This window comes from Silurus aristotelis (genome assembly GCF_946808225.1).
Source record: "Silurus aristotelis genome assembly, chromosome: 23".
NCBI classification, from domain to species: domain Eukaryota; kingdom Metazoa; phylum Chordata; class Actinopteri; order Siluriformes; family Siluridae; genus Silurus; species Silurus aristotelis.
In genome coordinates this window covers 19360809-19380808 of record NC_139596.1, presented here as the reverse complement: position 1 = coordinate 19380808, position 20000 = coordinate 19360809, and the positions used below count along the sequence as shown (strand labels likewise).

At 46.2% G+C, this 20000-nt stretch overlaps 2 protein-coding genes across 3 annotated transcripts in view; both read right to left on the bottom strand.

Annotated features, from left to right (window-relative positions):
- The window catches only part of rasl10a (RAS-like, family 10, member A), a 15583-nt gene extending 10594 nt beyond the window's left edge, over positions 1–4989 (bottom strand). Inside the window, exon 1 of the mRNA XM_083527479.1 lies at positions 3933–4989. Coding sequence (XP_083383605.1) covers positions 3933–4148 — 216 coding nt within the window. The 5' untranslated portion in view covers positions 4149–4989. The remainder of the gene's footprint in view (positions 1–3932) is intronic.
- Positions 4990–11142: 6153 nt separating this feature from the next.
- The window catches only part of ap1b1 (adaptor related protein complex 1 subunit beta 1), a 23829-nt gene continuing 14971 nt past the window's right edge, over positions 11143–20000 (bottom strand). For both annotated transcript variants that reach the window (XM_083527327.1, XM_083527326.1), the window contains exons 13-22: positions 18351–18610; positions 18070–18274; positions 16604–16633; positions 15910–16047; positions 15427–15572; positions 15215–15344; positions 14769–14853; positions 14464–14550; positions 14189–14337; positions 11143–12275 (exon numbers count right to left, since the gene is read on the bottom strand). In XM_083527327.1, the coding sequence (XP_083383453.1) occupies positions 12201–12275; positions 14189–14337; positions 14464–14550; positions 14769–14853; positions 15215–15344; positions 15427–15572; positions 15910–16047; positions 16604–16633; positions 18070–18274; positions 18351–18610 (1305 nt within the window). In that variant the 3' untranslated portion in view covers positions 11143–12200. The remainder of the gene's footprint in view (positions 12276–14188; positions 14338–14463; positions 14551–14768; positions 14854–15214; positions 15345–15426; positions 15573–15909; positions 16048–16603; positions 16634–18069; positions 18275–18350; positions 18611–20000) is intronic.

Below are 20000 nucleotides of genomic sequence, written 5' to 3'. Positions count from 1 at the left end.
CCACAGTGTCCTTTAACTTCCTCTACATACCCAGGGAGCAGACAGACAGGCGAAACCCACCGTCTGCAGCTGCACAGACTCGTCACTCAGGAGACACCATATTGAGACCGTGTCTGTCTCACGAGCGAAACCAAAATGTAGAAATTCTCAGAAAGTCTGTTTCAGTAACCTGATTAACTTTAAATTAAATATGACTGAACACATAGCAGCTCCTCCGATCTCAAAAGTTCTTTACACCAACATAAAATATTCAGTGTCCAAAAGCAGGTCCAGTCAGTCAATTCCATTAATTATTATTTATAGACCCCCAGGGGCCCGACTCGGATTTTCTCATAGAATTTGCAACACAAATTTATCTGCTTTTTTACACAAACTAATAATTATTGGTGACTTTAATACTCATTTTGATAATCAGGAAAACTCCTTAAGAGCAGCAGGTGTGTCCATTCTGGATTCAGTAGAATTAATCAGTGAGACACACTCTTCATTTGTTATTAACATTTGGATTAAAAATAAAATATTTTGTCATAATTCCACAGGGTCCCCTGGTGGTCTAGTGGTTAGGATGCGACGATCTCAACGCTGAGGCCCGGGTTCCATCCCCGGTCAGGGAACCAACCCCAGCCACTCTTAGTGCCGGTCCCAAGCTCGGATAAATGGGGAGGGTTGCGTTAGGAAGGGCATCAGCGTAAAAACATGTGCCAAATCAAACATGTGGATAATCCGCTGTGGCGCCCCCTAATGGGAGAAGCCGAAAGAAAGTTTTAGTCATAATTCCACAGTCTGAAGTTATTTCAGATTATTATCTCATCTCTTTTAAAATCTGTCTCAGTCACTGTATCAGTACCTCACCACGTTACCGTGTTAAACACGTTCACGTCAGCTACAGCAGCACGTTTTACCAATAATCTTCTGGAACTGTAGATATTATATAGATCTCCGTCTGATCCCGCAGAGCTCCACTGGGCCACTGAATGCCTGGAATCAACGTTCCGTTACACTCTAGATGATGGAGCTCCACAAAATGATCAGGGAGAAAATGAGCCCCCCACATACCCCACCATCCTTTAACACCCTTCAAATACCCCAGCATGTTGACTCTTCTGTTTCTCAACTAAATCTTTACATCAAAGTAAAAATGAGAAGTTCCAGGGAAACATTTTCAGCCTGTTCCTGTGGAAGGAAACAGGTCATCTGAACCTGAAGCTCTTCACACATAGTAAGGTGAAGTTCAGGCTCGTTTCTGCCTGACATCTGAATTTAAAGTTCGTCACAGACTCTGAGATCAGCAGGAACTCGTAATGAAGTCTTGATTACCTGCAGGTCTGAATTTCTAATCCCACTAATAAATTCTGTGCCATGAGGAGCGCAGCAGAACTCCATTAGGAGGATCTACAGGGGTTCGGTACTCCTCCTGCTGAGACTCGCATACCGATCTGAAAACTGCTCCATGGTTTAGAGCAGAATGAGGTCAGAACTTTTGAGAGTCGAGGAGTTCAGTGTGTTCACTCTAACCTGAGATGAGCCTAATGGAGCCTAATGGAGCCAAATGGAGCCTAATGAAGCCTAATGGAGCCTAATGGAGCCTAATGGAGCTATTTAATTGAGACAGAAAGAAAAGCTGATTATTCATAATAACTCTCCAGCGCTCTCATTTTTCTGCTTTCCATCATCTTCTGTCATGAGCTTAGGGGTAATGATGCTTCACTGCACTTTGCCTGATAGATCTTACTTGTGTTCTCAAGCGGTTCCTCCAACCATCACATGCTGTAAGACCCTGAATTAGCATCATTAAGCTCGAACTTCTTAATGAGGCTAAACTTAAACACAGGTGCCACACACTTTTACCCCTGCGTGCCCCGTCACACATCACCTCCTAATGCCCTCTCTGTGCCTTCACATGTCCTTCAGACTTCCTAATGTGCCCCATGTGTGCCTTAATACCCTCCACATTTCTGAATACTTTATAATGCCTTAATTTGCCCCTTAGAAAATCTTCAGTTGTTTTAAACAGCCCTAATGTGCTAATTTTAAGTGCCCTCTAATGACCTCCACATACCCCAATACCTTTTAACTCCCCCACACATGCCAGCCTCCATTAACTCCCTCTACATACCCCAGTGACCTTCAACTCCACCTTTTCACCCTAGTGGCCTTTTACACCCCCAATATACCCCAGTCACCACATGCTCTCCACATAACCTGGTGTCCTTTAACTCTTTTTTTCACCTCCACCTTTTACCCCAGTCAACTTTAACTCCCTCCACATGCCTCGGTGACCTTCACCTCCACCTTTTTCACATCAGTAATCTTCACCTCCACCTTTTACCGCAGTCATCTTTAACTCCCTCCCCATACCCCAGCCTTCTTTAACTTCTCCCACATGCTCCAGCCTCCATTAACTCCCTCCACTTACCCCAGTCACCTTCAACTCCATCTTTCTCACCCCAGTGACCTTCACGTCCACCTCCTTCACCCCAGCATCCTTTAATGTCCCCTTCTCCGTGCTGTAATGCCTCTAATGTCCACCATGTGTCCTGTAATGCACCACCAGGTTCTGTTTCTCACCATCAACACATTTATTATATTTACTGAACACACATTTCCTCTATAGCCCATAATAATACAACCTGGCAGAGTGGTTGCCTTGGTAACCTCTAAGGAGTTCTGTTGAAAAACAGCAGCTGATGTTTTAATACATTGAAATGGTGAAGGAGACAGAAAGACAGATGGAGGAAGAGGTTAAAGTTGTAATTTTATCCTGTTATTTGTACACAAACCAGCTTTTTTTTCCCATCAACACTAATTCTGGGATGCCCCAGCACCGTCTCCAAGGCAACATTTCCATCCAACACACACTACACAGAGTACAGTGATTAGCGTGGTGTTACAGAGGTACAGCGTCCTCAATCCTGACACCTCGCACCGTTAGCATCACTGAAGGAGGTGTGCGAGCCATTCTTTATCTTCTGCACCAAATATATTATTCCACAGAACATGGTGTGTATGAAGAGACCACTTACAACCTCAACCACCAGACTGCATGGAACAACTTCAACCACCAGACTGCATGGAACAACTTCAACCACCAGACTGCATGGAACAACTTCAACCACCAGACTGCATGGAACAACTTCAACCACCAGACTGCATGGAACAACTTCAACCACCAGACTGCATGGAACAACTTCAACCACCAGACTGCATGGAAAAGTTACATCAAAGTTTCGGTCTTCTGTCCACACAGAGACGTCTTTTTCATTCAATGACAACGAAGCTTTTCGAAAACTCTCTCCAAAGTGAATAAATCTGGAAGCTTCTTTTTCACGTCACAGTGTGGCAGAATGAAGGCTTTCAAAAAAACCTAATTTTATTCATCGCTGCGACTTTTCAAAGAGCAAGTAAATAAACGTCAGGCGGAAAGGACTCACGTCGAAACATTGCACGTTTTGTTCACGGGCAGTCCAGAGACGTGAGCGTTTTCCAACGTTTCAGCGTAGATGAGCAACTTTTGGGAAACAATTAGAACGAGTGTGTGGATGTGGAGAGTTTTTAGACAAAAAGGCTGTTTTTAAATTTATCCGGTTTTAAGTAGAAATGCAAAAAAATTAAAATTGCATCATCGTTTTTCAAAAGCCTCCAGACTGCTTTTTTTTTCAGAGCGCGTTGAATTAAACGCCATAACAGAGAAAAATATGTTTTTTTTAAACAAAAAAGTATTTTTGTAAAAATTGCCCGAATTGATGAACTGCGAAATTAAGCCAATTAATCAATTAAAGGCACCTGCGTGTGTGACGTCATTTCCGCCTTGTTATTTCATGACCTGCTGCAGTGAGAGGAATCATTTGCGGTTTTTTATCATTTTGCAGAGTCTTGTGTTTTGTTTTGTATTTATTTGTTGTTGTTGTTGTTGTTGTTGTTGTTGTTTTTACCTGTGCAGGACTGGAAGGAAACGCGGCGATTGGCGGTACATCCAAAATCTTCAGCTCGTACATGTGGCCGTTGAGGACCGCAGACGGTCTGTAGACGCGTCGCGCGCGTGTCGGGTTGTACGATTCAGAGAAGTCGTCGTAGACGAATCGGCGGATGATGGAAGTTTTGCCGACGCCGGCGGCTCCGATCACAGCGATGCTCAGCGTCTCCACCATCCCGAGATCTCCGGAGCTCCAGCGCTTCCAACTGCGCTCCAATCAAACCAATTATCCACTCACGGGTCTCTCGCGCGCGCTATCAATGATCCGGTTAATGATAATGTTGTTGTTGTTGTTGTTTTGCTGCGCGCGGATCATCATCTCATTCCATCGGACGTGTTCGGATCACCGCGTGGGACTGGATGAAAGCAGAACGGATGAAGCCGAAACACGTATCGTGTCTCCATCATCATCATCATCGTCATCTTCATTATCACCACCACCACCATCAGCATCACGCGCGTCCCAAACGCATTGTGTTGCATTCAGTCCGATGCGCAGAGGGATTTCCGATCAAGTCCAAAACCACCGACACCGACGCTGATGCTGTGCGCGCGCTTGGAGAGGATAAAAATAATGAAATGCTGCAAAGCATCCGAGCATGCACCATCACACACACACACACACACACACACACACACACACACACACGGGCTTCGGAATCCCAGCATCACACATTTAACGACTTGCATAAAGACGCGCTCGAGAGCGTAAAGTAGGATTTTACAATCCGACATTAAAGATAAAACGATGTGAGGAGAAACATCAGAACCGCGAGATTTTGGAAGACATTTATTTCTATATATTTGTGGCCTCCACATGGTTATGAAGGTTTAGAGGGTTGGTGGAGAATCCGAGAAAATCTGTGAGCGCAATTTTGGACCTCACACCCTCGTCGTGGTGTGAAGCTGAGGAGACGTTCCTGAGATGAGCAATCAAGCAGTGATTCACTGAGAGGTTTAACTGGTCTGCAGGGATTCTACCAAAAGTTCTCCATCTGAGGACAGCTGGAGGTATGGAGACAGGGTAGCACAAACTGCTGAAGAAGATGTTTCTGATGGAAAGGAGTCAAAACACACAGAGCATCACAGCCTTCTGCGTATGGAGCTGAGAAGCTGCTGAGCGGTGATCAGAGTGCACCACCCGAGGCTCCAACAATGGAGATCAGAACTGGATCAGAACAGTGGAAGAAGACATCCTTGTCTGATGGCAAGCCGGTGGAGGCAGTGTGATGCTCTTGGTATTGTTCTGCTTGGAAACCTTGATTCCAGGTGTTCATGTGGATGTTTCTTTATTGTTCCTGAACCACTGTAGATACACCACCACCGCCACCTTAAAAGCAGTGTCCTTTTTCAGCAGGGGAAAGCTCTCTGCACATCCACACCATTTCAGGAACACTCTGAGGAACATGACCAGGAGTTTGAGGTGTTCACCTTCAAATACTCCTGATCTTCTCTCTATGAGACGAACAAGTCTGATCCATTGAGAATCCACCTTACAGTAATCATAGAATCTGATCTGCTGATTGATCGTTTTCTCTCATGCGATCTGATCTGTCTTCATAAACACAAAGACGTCTTAGATCGGATTTTTTTTTCATATAAAATTTGATAATTAGAACTTTTTTATTGCTGCATCAGTAGATCTTCAGAAAGTGCTGAGCTGAAAACTCGTTTGATTAGAGAGAGGTTTTATTACCTCCTGCTTGGCAGATGTTCAGATCCAGAGCGAGCTGAGAGCTTCAAACAGGCACAGAGGTGAAGATCAGAACCAGTAGAAGCAGCAGTTTGAAAGAACGTTACATGCTGCCATGGTAACACGCATCAGACCATCAGACAGTCTGTAACAGTTTTGGTGTAAAACTGGATTTAAACATCTGTCAGTGAGTTAGTGCTCCATTCTGATCCCGTAACTCGTACTTTATTCCAAAAAAACAGGCAGAGGAAGAAGTTTGCATGAACAGTTCTGAACTGAATCGCATCAATGATGGAACTGTAATGATGGACATTTGGAAATGAAGATGGGAATGGGTTTTCTTTTGATTCTGGTTCCTCTCAATGTTCTTCCACAGGAAGTCTCAAGGAGTTTTTCCTTCACCACAGTCACCACTGACTCACTCACGAGTGATATTTTAGGCACCAAGTTCATGACACACACACACACACACACACACACACACACACACACACACACACACACACACACAGGGAAAAGTAATTGAACAGTAAATTATAAATTAAGTTTAAAACTTGTTCAAACCTTTTCATTAAAAGTTGCTCGTGACTCCACTGATCGTGCTCTGGGATCGAACTTCTGGTTCCTTCTAGGCTCCTTACCGAATCACAGGTCAGGAGAAACCCTGCTCCTATAGAATATTACTGTTTATTATACACAGGAGAATCTCAATAAAGTAGATCAATAAAAAGTTGATTATTTTAGTGACTCAATAGAAACAGTGAAACTGATATTATAAAGATTCATCACACTGATATTTCAAACTCCTGCTTTAATTACTGCTTTTTATTTACTGCACTTGGCATGGAGGAGATCAGACTGTGGCATGGAGGAGATCAGACTGTGGTATGGAGGAGATCAGACTGTGGCAGTGCTGAGGAAATCAGACTGTGGCATGGAGGAGATCAGACTGTGGCATGGAGGAGATCAGACTGTGGCAGTGCTGAGAAAATCAGACTGTGGCAGTGCTGAGGAAATCAGACTGTGGCAGTGCTGAGGAAATCAGACTGTGGCATGGAGGAGATCAGACTGTGGCAGTGCTGAGGAAATCAGACTGTGGCATGGAGGAGATCAGACTGTGGCAGTGCTGAGAAAATCAGACTGTGGCATGGAGGAGATCAGACTGTGGCAGTGCTGAGGAAATCAGACTGTGGCATGGAGGAGATCAGACTGTGGCAGTGCTGAGGAAATCAGACTGTGGCATGGAGGAGATCAGACTGTGGCAGTGCTGAGGAAATCAGACTGTGGCATGGAGGAGATCAGACTGTGGCATGGAGGAGATCAGACTGTGGCAGTGCTGAGAAAATCAGACTGTGGCATGGAGGAGATCAGACTGTGGCAGTGCTGAGAAAATCAGACTGTGGCATGGAGGAGATCAGACTGTGGCAGTGCTGAGAAAATCAGACTGTGGCATGGAGGAGATCAGACTGTGGCAGTGCTGAGAAAATCAGACTGTGGCATGGAGGAGATCAGACTGTGGCAGTGCTGAGAAAATCAGACTGTGGCATGGAGGAGATCAGACTGTGGCAGTGCTGAGGAAATCAGACTGTGGCATGGAGGAGATCAGACTGTGGCAGTGCTGAGGAAATCAGACTGTGGCATGGAGATCAGACTGTGGCAGTGCTGAGGAACTCAGACTGTGGCATGGAGGAGATCAGACTGTGGCAGTGCTGAGAAAATCAGACTGTGGCATGGAGGAGATCAGACTGTGGCAGTGCTGAGGAAATCAGACTGTGGCATGGAGGAGATCAGACTGTGGCAGTGCTGAGTAAATCAGGCTGTGGCATGGAGATCAGACTGTGGCAGTGCTGAGGAAATCAGACTGTGGCATGGAGGAGATCAGACTGTGGTATGGAGGAGATCAGACTGTGGCAGTGCTGAGGAAATCAGACTGTGGCATGGAGGAGATCAGACTGTGGCATGGAGGAGATCAGACTGTGGCAGTGCTGAGAAAATCAGACTGTGGCATGGAGGAGATCAGACTGTGGCAGTGCTGAGAAAATCAGACTGTGGCATGGAGGAGATCAGACTGTGGCAGTGCTGAGAAAATCAGACTGTGGCATGGAGGAGATCAGACTGTGGCAGTGCTGAGAAAATCAGACTGTGGCATGGAGGAGATCAGACTGGCAGTGCTGAGGAAATCAGACTGTGGCATGGAGGAGATCAGACTGTGGCAGTGCTGAGGAAATCAGACTGTGGCATGGAGGAGATCAGACTGTGGCAGTGCTGAGGAAATCAGACTGTGGCATGGAGGAGATCAGACTGTGGCATGGAGGAGATCAGACTGTGGCATGGAGGAGATCAGACTGTGGCAGTGCTGAGAAAATCAGACTGTGGCATGGAGGAGATCAGACTGTGGCAGTGCTGAGAAAATCAGACTGTGGCATGGAGGAGATCAGACTGTGGCAGTGCTGAGAAAATCAGACTGTGGCATGGAGGAGATCAGACTGTGGCAGTGCTGAGAAAATCAGACTGTGGCATGGAGGAGATCAGACTGTGGCAGTGCTGAGAAAATCAGACTGTGGCATGGAGGAGATCAGACTGTGGCAGTGCTGAGAAAATCAGACTGTGGCATGGAGGAGATCAGACTGTGGCAGTGCTGAGAAAATCAGACTGTGGCATGGAGGAGATCAGACTGTGGCAGTGCTGAGAAAATCAGACTGTGGCATGGAGGAGATCAGACTGTGGCAGTGCTGAGGAAATCAGACTGTGGCATGGAGGAGATCAGACTGTGGCAGTGCTGAGGAAATCAGACTGTGGCATGGAGGAGATCAGACTGTGGCAGTGCTGAGGAAATCAGACTGTGGCATGGAGGAGATCAGACTGTGGCAGTGCTGAGGAACTCAGACTGTGGCATGGAGGAGATCAGACTGTGGCAGTGCTGAGGAAATCAGACTGTGGCAGTGCTGAGAAAATCAGACTGTGGCATGGAGGAGATCAGACTGTGGCAGTGCTGAGAAAATCAGACTGTGGCATGGAGGAGATCAGACTGTGGCAGTGCTGAGAAAATCAGACTGTGGCATGGAGGAGATCAGACTGTGGCAGTGCTGAGAAAATTAGACTGTGGCATGGAGGAGATCAGACTGTGGCAGTGCTGAGGAAATCAGACTGTGGCATGGAGGAGATCAGACTGTGGCAGTGCTGAGGAAATCAGACTGTGGCATGGAGGAGATCAGACTGTGGCAGTGCTGAGGAAATCAGACTGTGGCATGTAGATCAGACTGTGGCAGTGCTGAGGAACTCAGACTGTGGCATGGAGGAGATCAGACTGTGGCAGTGCTGAGGAAATCAGACTGTGGCATGGAGGAGATCAGACTGTGGCATGGAGGAGATCAGACTGTGGCAGTGCTGAGGAAATCAGACTGTGGCATGGAGGAGATCAGACTGTAGCATGGAGGAGATCAGACTGTGGCAGTGCTGAGAAAATCAGACTGTGGCATGGAGGAGATCAGACTGTGGCAGTGCTGAGAAAATCAGACTGTGGCATGGAGGAGATCAGACTGTGGCAGTGCTGAGAAAATCAGACTGTGGCATGGAGGAGATCAGACTGTGGCAGTGCTGAGAAAATCAGACTGTGGCATGGAGATCAGACTGTGGCATGGAGGAGATCAGACTGTGGCATGGAGGAGATCAGACTGTGGCAGTGCTGAGGAAATCAGACTGTGGCACTGCTGTGGAGATCAGACTGTGGCATGGAGGAGATCAGACTGTGGCAGTGCTGTGGTGTGGAAGCCCAGGTTTCTTTGACAGTGGCCTTCAGATTTTTTTGGTCTCTTGTTTCTCATGTTCCTCTTGACAATACTCCAGAGATTCTCTATGGGGTTTAGATCTGGTGAGTTTGCTGCAGTCAAGCACACCAACACCATGGTCATTTAACCAACTTTTGGTGCTTCTGGCAGAGTGGGCAGGTGCTAAATCCTGCTGGAAAATGAAATCATCCTCTCCATAAAGCTGGTCAGCAGATGGAAGCATGGAGTGCTCTAGAACTTCGTGCTCATGGAGTCGTCTGTGCGTGGAGGCTCTTGAAGCACTGACTCCAGCTGCAGTCCTCTCTTTGTGAATCTCCACAAATACTTGAATCTCCTTCGTTTCAACTTTTTCTACCACATTTTTCCTTCCATTCAACTTTCCTTTAATGTGCTTGGATCCAGCAGTCTGTGAACAGCAGCTTCTTCAGCGATGATCTTCTGTGTCTCATCCTCCATGTGCAGGGGGTCAATGATCATCTTCTGGACAACTGTCGAGTCAGCAGTTTTCCCATATGATGGTGGAGCCTGAACCAGACTGAGACGCCATTTAAAGACTCGAGAAACCTGAGCAGGTGTTTGGATTTAATGAGATGATTAGAGTGAGACACCACGAGTCTCCAATATTCAACTGTCTCACAATATTCCCATTTTCTGATTTACTGAATTTTGCGTTTTCATCAGCTGAGAGTCAAAATCATCAAAATGAAAAGAAATAAAACTTGAATGATATCAGTGTGTGTGTGTGTGTGTGTGTGTGTGATGAATCTTTATACCAGTTTCACTTTCTGTATTAAATTACTGAAATAAATCTACTTTTTAATGAGATTTTGGTTTATTGAGATGCTCCTGTAGTTCTGTAAAAATAAAAGTGCACCGTCTTGAATTGTGTGATTTATCACATCAGTGCATCATGATAAAATGTGTGTGCAAAACTAAGTACAGTTTTAAGTATAGTTGACTTCTGTACAGCATTGTTTGAGTTTATTGATGTTTGAAGGCATTAGTTTCTGCTCAGCTCTCTTCAGGTCCTGCATCAGTATTTCAGTCAGGGTGAGGTCTGGGCCAATGCAACACCTTGTTTCTAATCTAGAGCCTTAAGCTCTGAGCTAGCACCTCCCTGATCATCTGCCTGGAGCAACCTGCATTATGGCCAAACTCTACTTGTGGGCTGCTCAGGTGCAACTTGAGACGCAAAACAAAGCAGCCTCCGTTATTTTTTAATAGAGAAGACACTTTCTCCAGGCAACTCTTCCAAACAAACCATACAATTTTACCATATTGAACTTTCACATTTAACATGTTAAACTGAAGCCTGCAAAGTCTCAGATGTAACTTTTTTTTGCGATTTCTCCGAGCAGTGCAATATCTGATGTAGTGATTTTTCTGAAAGGACTGTTTTCCACTTGTGAATAATTGTACTTGCTGTACACACAGGGGTAGCTCAGGGTTTAAGATACTGGCTGTGAGTTCTAATCTGGGCCCCTGAGCAAGGCCCTTAACCCTAAACACGATGATTGTAAGTTGCTGTGGATTTTAAATTGTTTGGAAATGGCCTTATAATGGAACTGGACATCTGTCAGGATTTATACTCTTTCCTACAAACCATGCCAAGACGTAGAGGAGAACAGCGACAGAAGATGTGAAGAAAAACAAGAAGAACATCACTAATAATTGACGCCACACTGGGGTGAGGATAAGAATCCGGCAGGCGTTTACTCGTACAGCTATTAAAGCTCAGAACACACAGAAACACACTTCTGAGCATCGGTGATATTCAACCCAATCAGATATAATTAACAGAGTAACACACACACACGCGTGCGCGCACACACACACGGAATGATTTCTTAAAATAAAATAAAGAAAAAAGTAAATGCTGCGTCTCGTCTCCCACAGATGGAACAGTTCCACCTCGGCTGGGTGGCGAGTAGAAAAGCAGCCATGATGAGATCCTTCTGTGGAGGTGCACCAGGGTTACGAAGCGAACGTTCATACAACAGCGTGGCCTAAAGCCTGGAAAAAAATCGTGGTGTTTTGTACAGATGTCCTGGTGTGAGATGTTGAACAGAGTTACTGGACTCGACGTCGCCTCCTGAATCAGCCTCAGAAACAAACCTGAGGCAATGCATCATGGGGGATTTAACATGTTGTAATGGTTCACTATATGGTTTCTTTTGTTTACTTTATAGGAGGAAAAAGCAAAAATCAAAACACATGCACGCTCACACACACACACACACACACACACACACACAGGAACAAATACAAATCTATAAGGAAGTAGTACACACATGAAGTCCTCAACACCAGCATGAGTCTCTCAAACACACACTGAGCTCCATAAAACTAAACTGATTGTAGAGGTAGAAAAGGAGGAGAAAAAGAGGGGAAGGGAAAAGGAGAAAAAAGAAGAGGGAGAATATGTAAAGGAGAGAAGGGGGGAGAAGAAGGGATAAGGGAAGAGAGGGTAGGGGAGGAAGAGTAAGGGGGAATGTGTAGGAGAATGTAAGAGAGGTGTGGGAGGATGAAGAGAAGTGGAGAAGAGAAGGAGAGTAAGAAAAAAGGGAAAAGCAAAGAAGGAAAAAGTGGAGGTTTAGGAAGAGAAGGAGTTAATGGAAGGGGAGAAGGAAGATGAGGAAGAAGTGGACGGATTAAAAGCAGCTGATCCTGATGCGTGTGTGTAGGAGACAGAGGAGGTGTTGAGGAGGATCTGAGGAGGTTCCTGGTCCAACTCTGAGGACGATGTTCAGTTTCGGAGAATCAGCTCGAAGCTCTGACAGACGTACGGAGAAACCTCTGGAGCACGGCATCTCACCGTCATCTAGAGAGAGAGAGAGAGAGAGAGAGAGAGAGAGAGAGAGAGAGAGAGAGAGAGAATTACGTTTAGGATATTAGCCAGAAAACGTGCAACTTTTTCGTTACTGAACGTGTGAAAAGAAAAAGAAGTAAAAAAAAAAAAGTAAAAGAAGTACTACAATATTACAAGCAGGGGGTTTGTTTGCTCTCGCGCGCGCGCGCACACACACACACACACACACACACACACACACACACACACACACACACACACACACACACACACACACACACACACACACACACACACACACACACACACACACACACAGAATATTTACTAGCTGTTTCGAAAACTGTTAGCATCTGAGAGTGAAGGATTGGTGTAATAGCAGCAGGACAAAGCTGTGATATTTCTCACACACACACACACACACACACACACACACACTTCTAATCTCATCTCACTTCACGCCTCATTAACACCTCCCCCTCGGCATCGTACACAAAAAAACGAGAACACTGCTCCTCTAACCCTTTAATATCCTGCCACTCGTTCTTCACTGCTCCTGTACTCACGTCCTCGCGGCACATCAGTTACTACTGGTACAGAAAACTCACTCACGCATTCTGGACCGTCTCCAGATTCTGATTGGTCAGATAATGATTTTATTTTAATATTTAGACTTTTCGATATCAGTAACTATTACAATAATTGGGATCATGTAAAGGAATTCCGGGAACTTGGCAGAAACCTGCTGGGACACAGGTACAAACTGAATTCCAATCGACACTAGTTTAAGGGGCAGAGAGGAAAAAGGGGACGACCCGCACTATCGGCTGCTTCGTTGCCATGGAGATGCGTAACCGTTAAAAACGAGGGAAACAGCACTTCAAAAAGACAGTCATGTGAGCTGGGGGGGGGGGGGGGGGGGATGGTGGAGGCTTAGAGAAAAACACACACACACACAATGTACCTGCTTTGCCCTGCAGCCTGGTGTGTGTGTGTGTGTGTGTGTGTGTGTGTGTGTGTGTGTGGAGGGAGACAGACAGAGCGAAACAAGACAAAGTAAGAGTGACAATAAAAAATGACAATAAGAAAAACATGATTTCAAGGTGAGAACAGTGGGACTGAGGGAGGGAGGGAGGGGGAGAGAGAGAGAGAGAGAGAGAGAGAGAGAGAGAGAGAGAGACTGACAACAGAAAGATTGATGAAGAGAAAGACAGAGCACAGGAGGACAGAGGGATGGATGGAGTGAAAGTCACAGAGTGATAGATTTCACCCAGCCTCTTTCACTGCATCAGTCTCTGTCCACCTGTTCCACCCTTCCCCATGTATTTCCCTCTCTTCTTTTCCCCTCCTCTTTCCCCATCTCTCCATCTTTCTTTTATCTCTCCATTCTCTCCCCCCCCCCCCAGTCTCACCTTCCCTGTCTTTCTTTCACTCTCTCTGTCTGTCCCCATATAATTTTTTTTGCCTCTCTACCCTGTCTCCTCCATTTATCTCTCTCTCTCTATCCTCCTCAATCTCGCCTTCCTCATCTTTGTGTCCTCATCTCTTCTTTCCTCTTATCTTTCTTTGTCCTCCCTCTGTCCTTGTCTCTCTCTCTCTCCTCATGTCTCTCTCACCAATCCCATCTGATCTTTCTGTCTCTCTCTCTCCTCACCAGTCTCACCTTTCCTGTCTGTCTGTCTGTCTGTCTGTCTGTCTGTCTGTCTGTCTGTCTGTCTGTCTGTCTGTCTGTCTGTCTGTCTGTCTGTCTCCTCCTTCTCCTTGTATTACCTCTCTCTCCCCTCCATTTCTCTGTCTTTCTTTCTCCATCCTCCTTAATCTCTCCCTCCCCACCATTTTATTCTCTCCCATCATATTTCCCCTTATTCTCTGTCCCTCTCCTGTCGTCCCCCTGTCCCCTGCCGTCCCCCTGTCCCCCTCCGTACCGTGTGGGTGGGACTCTGTACACGTAGTTCAGTAAGAACCCAGATGGTGTTGGTGAGTTTGATGGACAGGTAGAGAAGCTCCTGGGCGTCGGCTGTGCGTCGTGCCACGGTGAACACGTTACTGCCCTGCAGCTTGTTACTGACCGCGTCTGTGAGGGCGAACACCACACACACACACACACACACACACACACACACACACCCTATTGATCAACATTTATATCCTACAGTGTATCATATACCTGTGAAAGGTGAATATTCTTCAGTTAACTCACCTGCAGTGAGGTGACAGTCTTTAATCTGAAACTGAGTGTCACCGTCACTGGGAATGTCCTTCCATGTGGCCAAGAACACCTGGCGATCTAGAGAGAGAGAGAGAGGGGGGGGGGGGGAGAGAGAGAGAGAGAGAGAGAGAGAGAGAGAGAAAGGAATAAAAAGGACATAAGGAGTGAGAACAGTTCTGTGTACTGCAACACTTCCCACAGACAAACACGCTCCAGGCTCCATTTGGAGAATCTACAGTAGGAAACAAACACACACAGACACACACACACACACACACACACACACACACACATACCCATCTTGCCATCTTCGACGAACAGCAGGCTAATGGGGTACTGGCAGCTGAAGTAGAACACATCGATGTTATTCTTCACTGCTACCTGAGAGACGGACACACAGCATTCATGTCTGTTACTACACACTTTAAACCTCCGTCATTTACAGAATCATGGAATAAAAGATGAAAAGAAAAACAGAGTGAATAACATGAACAGGGTGGTATTTATAGAGAAGCAGCTCTTTTCAGGTCTCAAACCCTAAAAAGTATTGTTTGCTTTTATGTTTAGCTCGTCTCATATAGTAGCACTCCAGAGGGGTGTGTGTGTGTGTGTGTGTGTGTGTGTGTGTGTGTGTGTGTGTGCACGCTCAGTAAGGGTCATGAGGTTCGATGGCCTGGACACTGAATTGTACAAATCCATATGTTTGTGCTGAATGAAGTATGAAATGTTGTATAAATGTTACCTGGAGGTTGTTGAGAGGTTCCATCTTCATGACCGGGCCGCTGGTGCTGAGAGGGAGACTCACCTCCACCGTCTGATTGGGGCTGAGAGGAGTCAGGACCTGCAGAGGACCAGCAGGAGCCAATCCGAAACTGTATACACACACACACACACACACACACTTTCAGATGGTTTCATATGTTGATGAGCTGGTGTATTAGGTGGGGTTCTCACCTGTTCTTGTTGAACTGGATGGCGAAGTCGGTCATGACGCTCATGGCCTTGTTGGTGAGGGACAGGTCCAGGTGGATTGCTCCTCCACGCCGAGCAAACGTTCCTGAGATCTCCAGACCTTTCGCCTTCATCGCGGGCAGCCACATCTACACAGTGGGCGGAGCTTATGCTATTAAAATCACGTCGTGCGCAGTGTAAATTTTAATGTGTGTGTATGCGACAAGCGGAAAAATTATTTATTGGGTCTGAATGGGCGTGGGTTAAAATCCTAATGAGATATTAAGAGTTTTATTTAATAAACTGTTTGATGTCTGAGACGCCGTCTTTCACTGCACTATGTAGTGATGTTTCATTTGTTCCTGTTAACTTATTTCTCAGATTTTTCTCACACACACACACACACACACACACACACACACACACACACACACACACACACACACACACACACACACACACACACACACACACACACACACTTACAGTTTTGGGTGGCACATAAGCTCCCGTTGTCATGTCTACACTTCCACCCAGATCAAACAGGTCACTAAGACCGCTTCCAACAGCTCCGCCCAGACCCGCCGGCATTCCTACAGGAGCGCCCCCGAGACCTACACCCACCTACACACACACACACACACAAATTATAATATAGCAGTATGTATGAAAATTAGGGATGTGCATCTCTGTAACTGAGGCTGAAGCAACAATACGATGTATTGAAGACGTATAAAGCAGATGCGATACGCTTCACCCCTATTACAATACAGTGCGATCCAATTTGGTCACTTTTTAATAAAAGTATAGCACATCTACTAATAAATATTGTTAAATAAATAATTTTTACTGACTCCAATTTGTTTTAAACAATGCATAAAAACGTCGAAGCCTTTTTAAATCAATGCATCACACTGTTAATTGTATACCGATGCACATCTGGGACTCTTACCATGAATATGTATGATTTTCTTTGAACAGTCGTGAATATTTAAATTATTCGTCCTCATCATTACCCATGAACTGATAACAGTTTCTGCAGCTTGTCCAGATGATCATGTGACATTCCAAATTCTTATTTCAGCATCACAATGTGACCTGTGTAGCCCCGCCCCCTTGAATGCAGGACGCGCATAAAATATAATAAAAATAAAATATTTAATCCTGATCAAGGACTTACCGCAGGACTGCCTCCGAGGTCTCCGCCCAACTACAGAGAAAACACACACACACACACAAGAAAGTATTACAATGTGAAGTCCATGGGTATGATGTAAAGGTGGTGGTGATGATGATACAGGATGTGATGGAATGACGAGACAGGAACTTGTGTGAAGGTCTAACAGAGCGATCTGATATCGTAATCAGACGTCCTACTTACACACACCTGAACATCTAACATGGTTACTACGGTAACGCCTAAGGTGGTTTTAAATGTGTTCTATATGCTCTTCATGCATGTTTTTCTCCTTTAGCTCCTTCAGATGATCCAGGATGATCTTGGAAGCATTGCTTGTCGTCATGGTTACAGCATCACGGTAACCGGGAGGAACAAGAAGCTTCTCTTTTAAACTGGTGATTGATTACGTTTTAAAACGTGGCATCTAAAGATTTACAAAATTTATAAAACACACACACACACACACACACTAAACTACGAGACTGGTCACTGATTACTGAAACATCTCGTCACACACCTCTCCCTCTCTACAGTGAGAGTGTGGAGCAGGAGACTGAACCTCCACCCTGTAGTGTGAACACAGCTGGTGGAGGGAAAACACACAGATGGAGAGAAGGAGAGAAAGAAGACGAGGAATGAATAGAAATGAAAAGTTTTTACTGAAGAACAAAGAAAATGTGTATTGGAAACCAGAACACACCAGATCATCTAGTTCCAGTCAAAGTAGTGTGTGTGTGTGTGTGTGTGTGTGTGTGTGTGTGTGTGTGTGTGTGTGTGTGCGTTTCTTTCTTCCCCCCATCTGAAATTCATTACCGTTTCCGATTCGTCTCCCATCTGCAGGTGAAGCGGAGAAAGAAAAGAGTAGAAGGAACAGAGATGGAGAGATCAGGAGGAGGAAAAGAACCGTACATGCGCACGTGCACACATGCACGTTTTAACGATTCCAATTTGAATGCATTTAATTAGGACAGATGAAACGGCGCCCTATAAACGTCATCTACGTGACTCTCACTCCCTTGTAGCTGCAGTCTGGATTGGACGGACTGGTCTGGGCGGAGTGTCGAGGTTTAGTGCCCCTCTGCTGTTTCCTACCAGCAGGGTACTGACGTAAATTACTGCTGTGGTTACATCAGTTACCAACACATCTGTAATTTACTACAGTACATCAATAGTACATTACTGTACCATCTTCTAAGTGGGGTTGGAGGGGCAGGAGCAGCTTTTTAAAGCGGAGGTGTATAGCTGGGGCAGTTGTAACAAAAGCAGGTAGGGCAAAAGCAAGGGCAGGTTCAGTATTAACAGAGGTGTGTAGGGCTGAGATTGAGTTGAACAGAGCTGAGAAGGTTGGGAAGGGCAGGAGCAGTTTCAGCAGGGGCAGATAGACAAGGGGCAGGAACAATGAGGGTATGCCATTCACCATAAGTAAACATGGTATTTAGGGTGGAGGAGAAGATCATGTGACTTACCAGACTGTCCAGTCCTCCACCCAGCAGGTCCATGGCACCCATCTGCATGGCGGGGGGCACGGAGGGCACGGTGGTGGTGGGTGGAGCCAGGTCCAGGTTAAGCAAGTCACCCAGGAGATCACCCTGAGATGGGATGACAGCAGACGGGGCTTCGGAGGCTCCGCCCACTGACTGGCCTACATCAGGGCTTTCAGCGCTCTCACCACTGAGAGGAGGAGATGATGTTTACAGTGTGTACAGGTGTGTACAGGTGTGTGTGTGTGTGTGAGAGAGAGACTCACGAGCCGGTGCGGGGAGGAAGGCGTTTGTGCTGCACCCCTCGGCTGCCCTCGACGAAGGCGCTGGGAGGTTTGTGGTAAACGGAGGCCAGCGTGCCGATGTGGCAGATGAGCTCCTCCAACAGCGTCGGCTCGATCAGGTCCGTCTCTTCTGAGATCAGAGGCTTCTCGGCCAGAACCACCTCCTTCGCCGCGACCGGGTCGGTGGACAGCAGGCGCCAGTAGATGTACCCGCGGTCCCGCAGGTCCGGATTATCAGAGTCCTGGCACAGATGTGAGCGTGTGAGAGTGCATCACTCCACTGTACACCGATTTACACTTATTAACGCGCTTCCCCATGGGTCAATTCTTCTACAACAACAGCAAAAATAGTGCAGTAGCCTGCTCATACGTCGTTTCTATAGCAACAAAAAACTGACATTAAAACCAGAACATGTTCCTATTTTTCTCTTTTTAATTATAATTAAAACGTCTTTCTAATTAACGTAACTATATCTGAAACCACATGTTACTTAAGTAATATTAGACTCAATACACCTTTTTGTGGTTTATTATGAAATTAATCGCACTCATTCGCACTCGTGTCCACACTGAGTTTGTAAAAGCCCTTTGAAGAGCACAGAGAGCTCCTTAAAATCACATTTTTCATAATCCGCTTAGTGCAGACATTTGCCCTTAAACCTAGTCTCCATGGCAACCGAACCAAACAACATCCAGCAGGTTTAAATAAAGAACATGAAGAATGCAGAACGTCACTGTGTACAATCAGATAAGGAATAACTGTGTGAATATAAAAGCTACACAATAAACATATAAAAACTCCAGACACCGAAGTGTGTGAACACCTGTGTGGCCAGGCTAAATACGTGTGTGTGTGTGTGTGCACGCGCACGTACCTGTGTGGCCAGGCTGAGTACGTGTGTGTTGTGTGTGCGTACCTGTGTGGCCAGGCTGAGTACGTGTGTGTGTGTGTGTGTGTGTGTACGTACCTGTGTGGCCAGGCTGAGTACGTGTGTGTGTGTGTGTACGTACCTGTGTGGCCAGGCTGAGTACATGTGTGTGTGTGTGTGTGTGTGTGTGTGTAGGTACCTGTGTGGCCAGGCTGAGTACGTGTGTGTGTGTGTGTGTGTGTGTGTGTGTGTGTGTGTACGTACCTGTGTGGCCAGGCTGAGTACGTGTGTGTGTGTGTGTACGTACGTACCTGTGTGGCCAGGCTGAGTACGTGTGTGTGTGTATACGTACGTACCTGTGTGGCCAGGCTGAGTACGTGTGTGTGTGTACGTACGTACCTGTGTGGCCAGGCTGAGTACGTGTGTGTGTGTGTGTGTGTGTGTGTGTGTACGTACCTGTGTGGCCAGGCTGAGTACGTGTGTGTGTGTGTGTGTGTGTGTGTGTGTACGTACCTGTGTGGCCAGGCTGAGTACGTGTGTGTGTGTGTGTGTGTGTGTGTGTACGTACCTGTGTGGCCAGGCTGAGTACGTGTGTGTGTGTGTGTGTGTGTGTACGTACCTGTGTGGCCAGGCTGAGTACGTGTGTGTGTGTGTGTGTGTGTGTGTGTACGTACCTGTGTGGCCAGGCTGAGTACGTGTGTGTGTGTGTGTGTGTGTGTGTGTACGTACCTGTGTGGCCAGGCTGAGTACGTGTGTGTGTGTG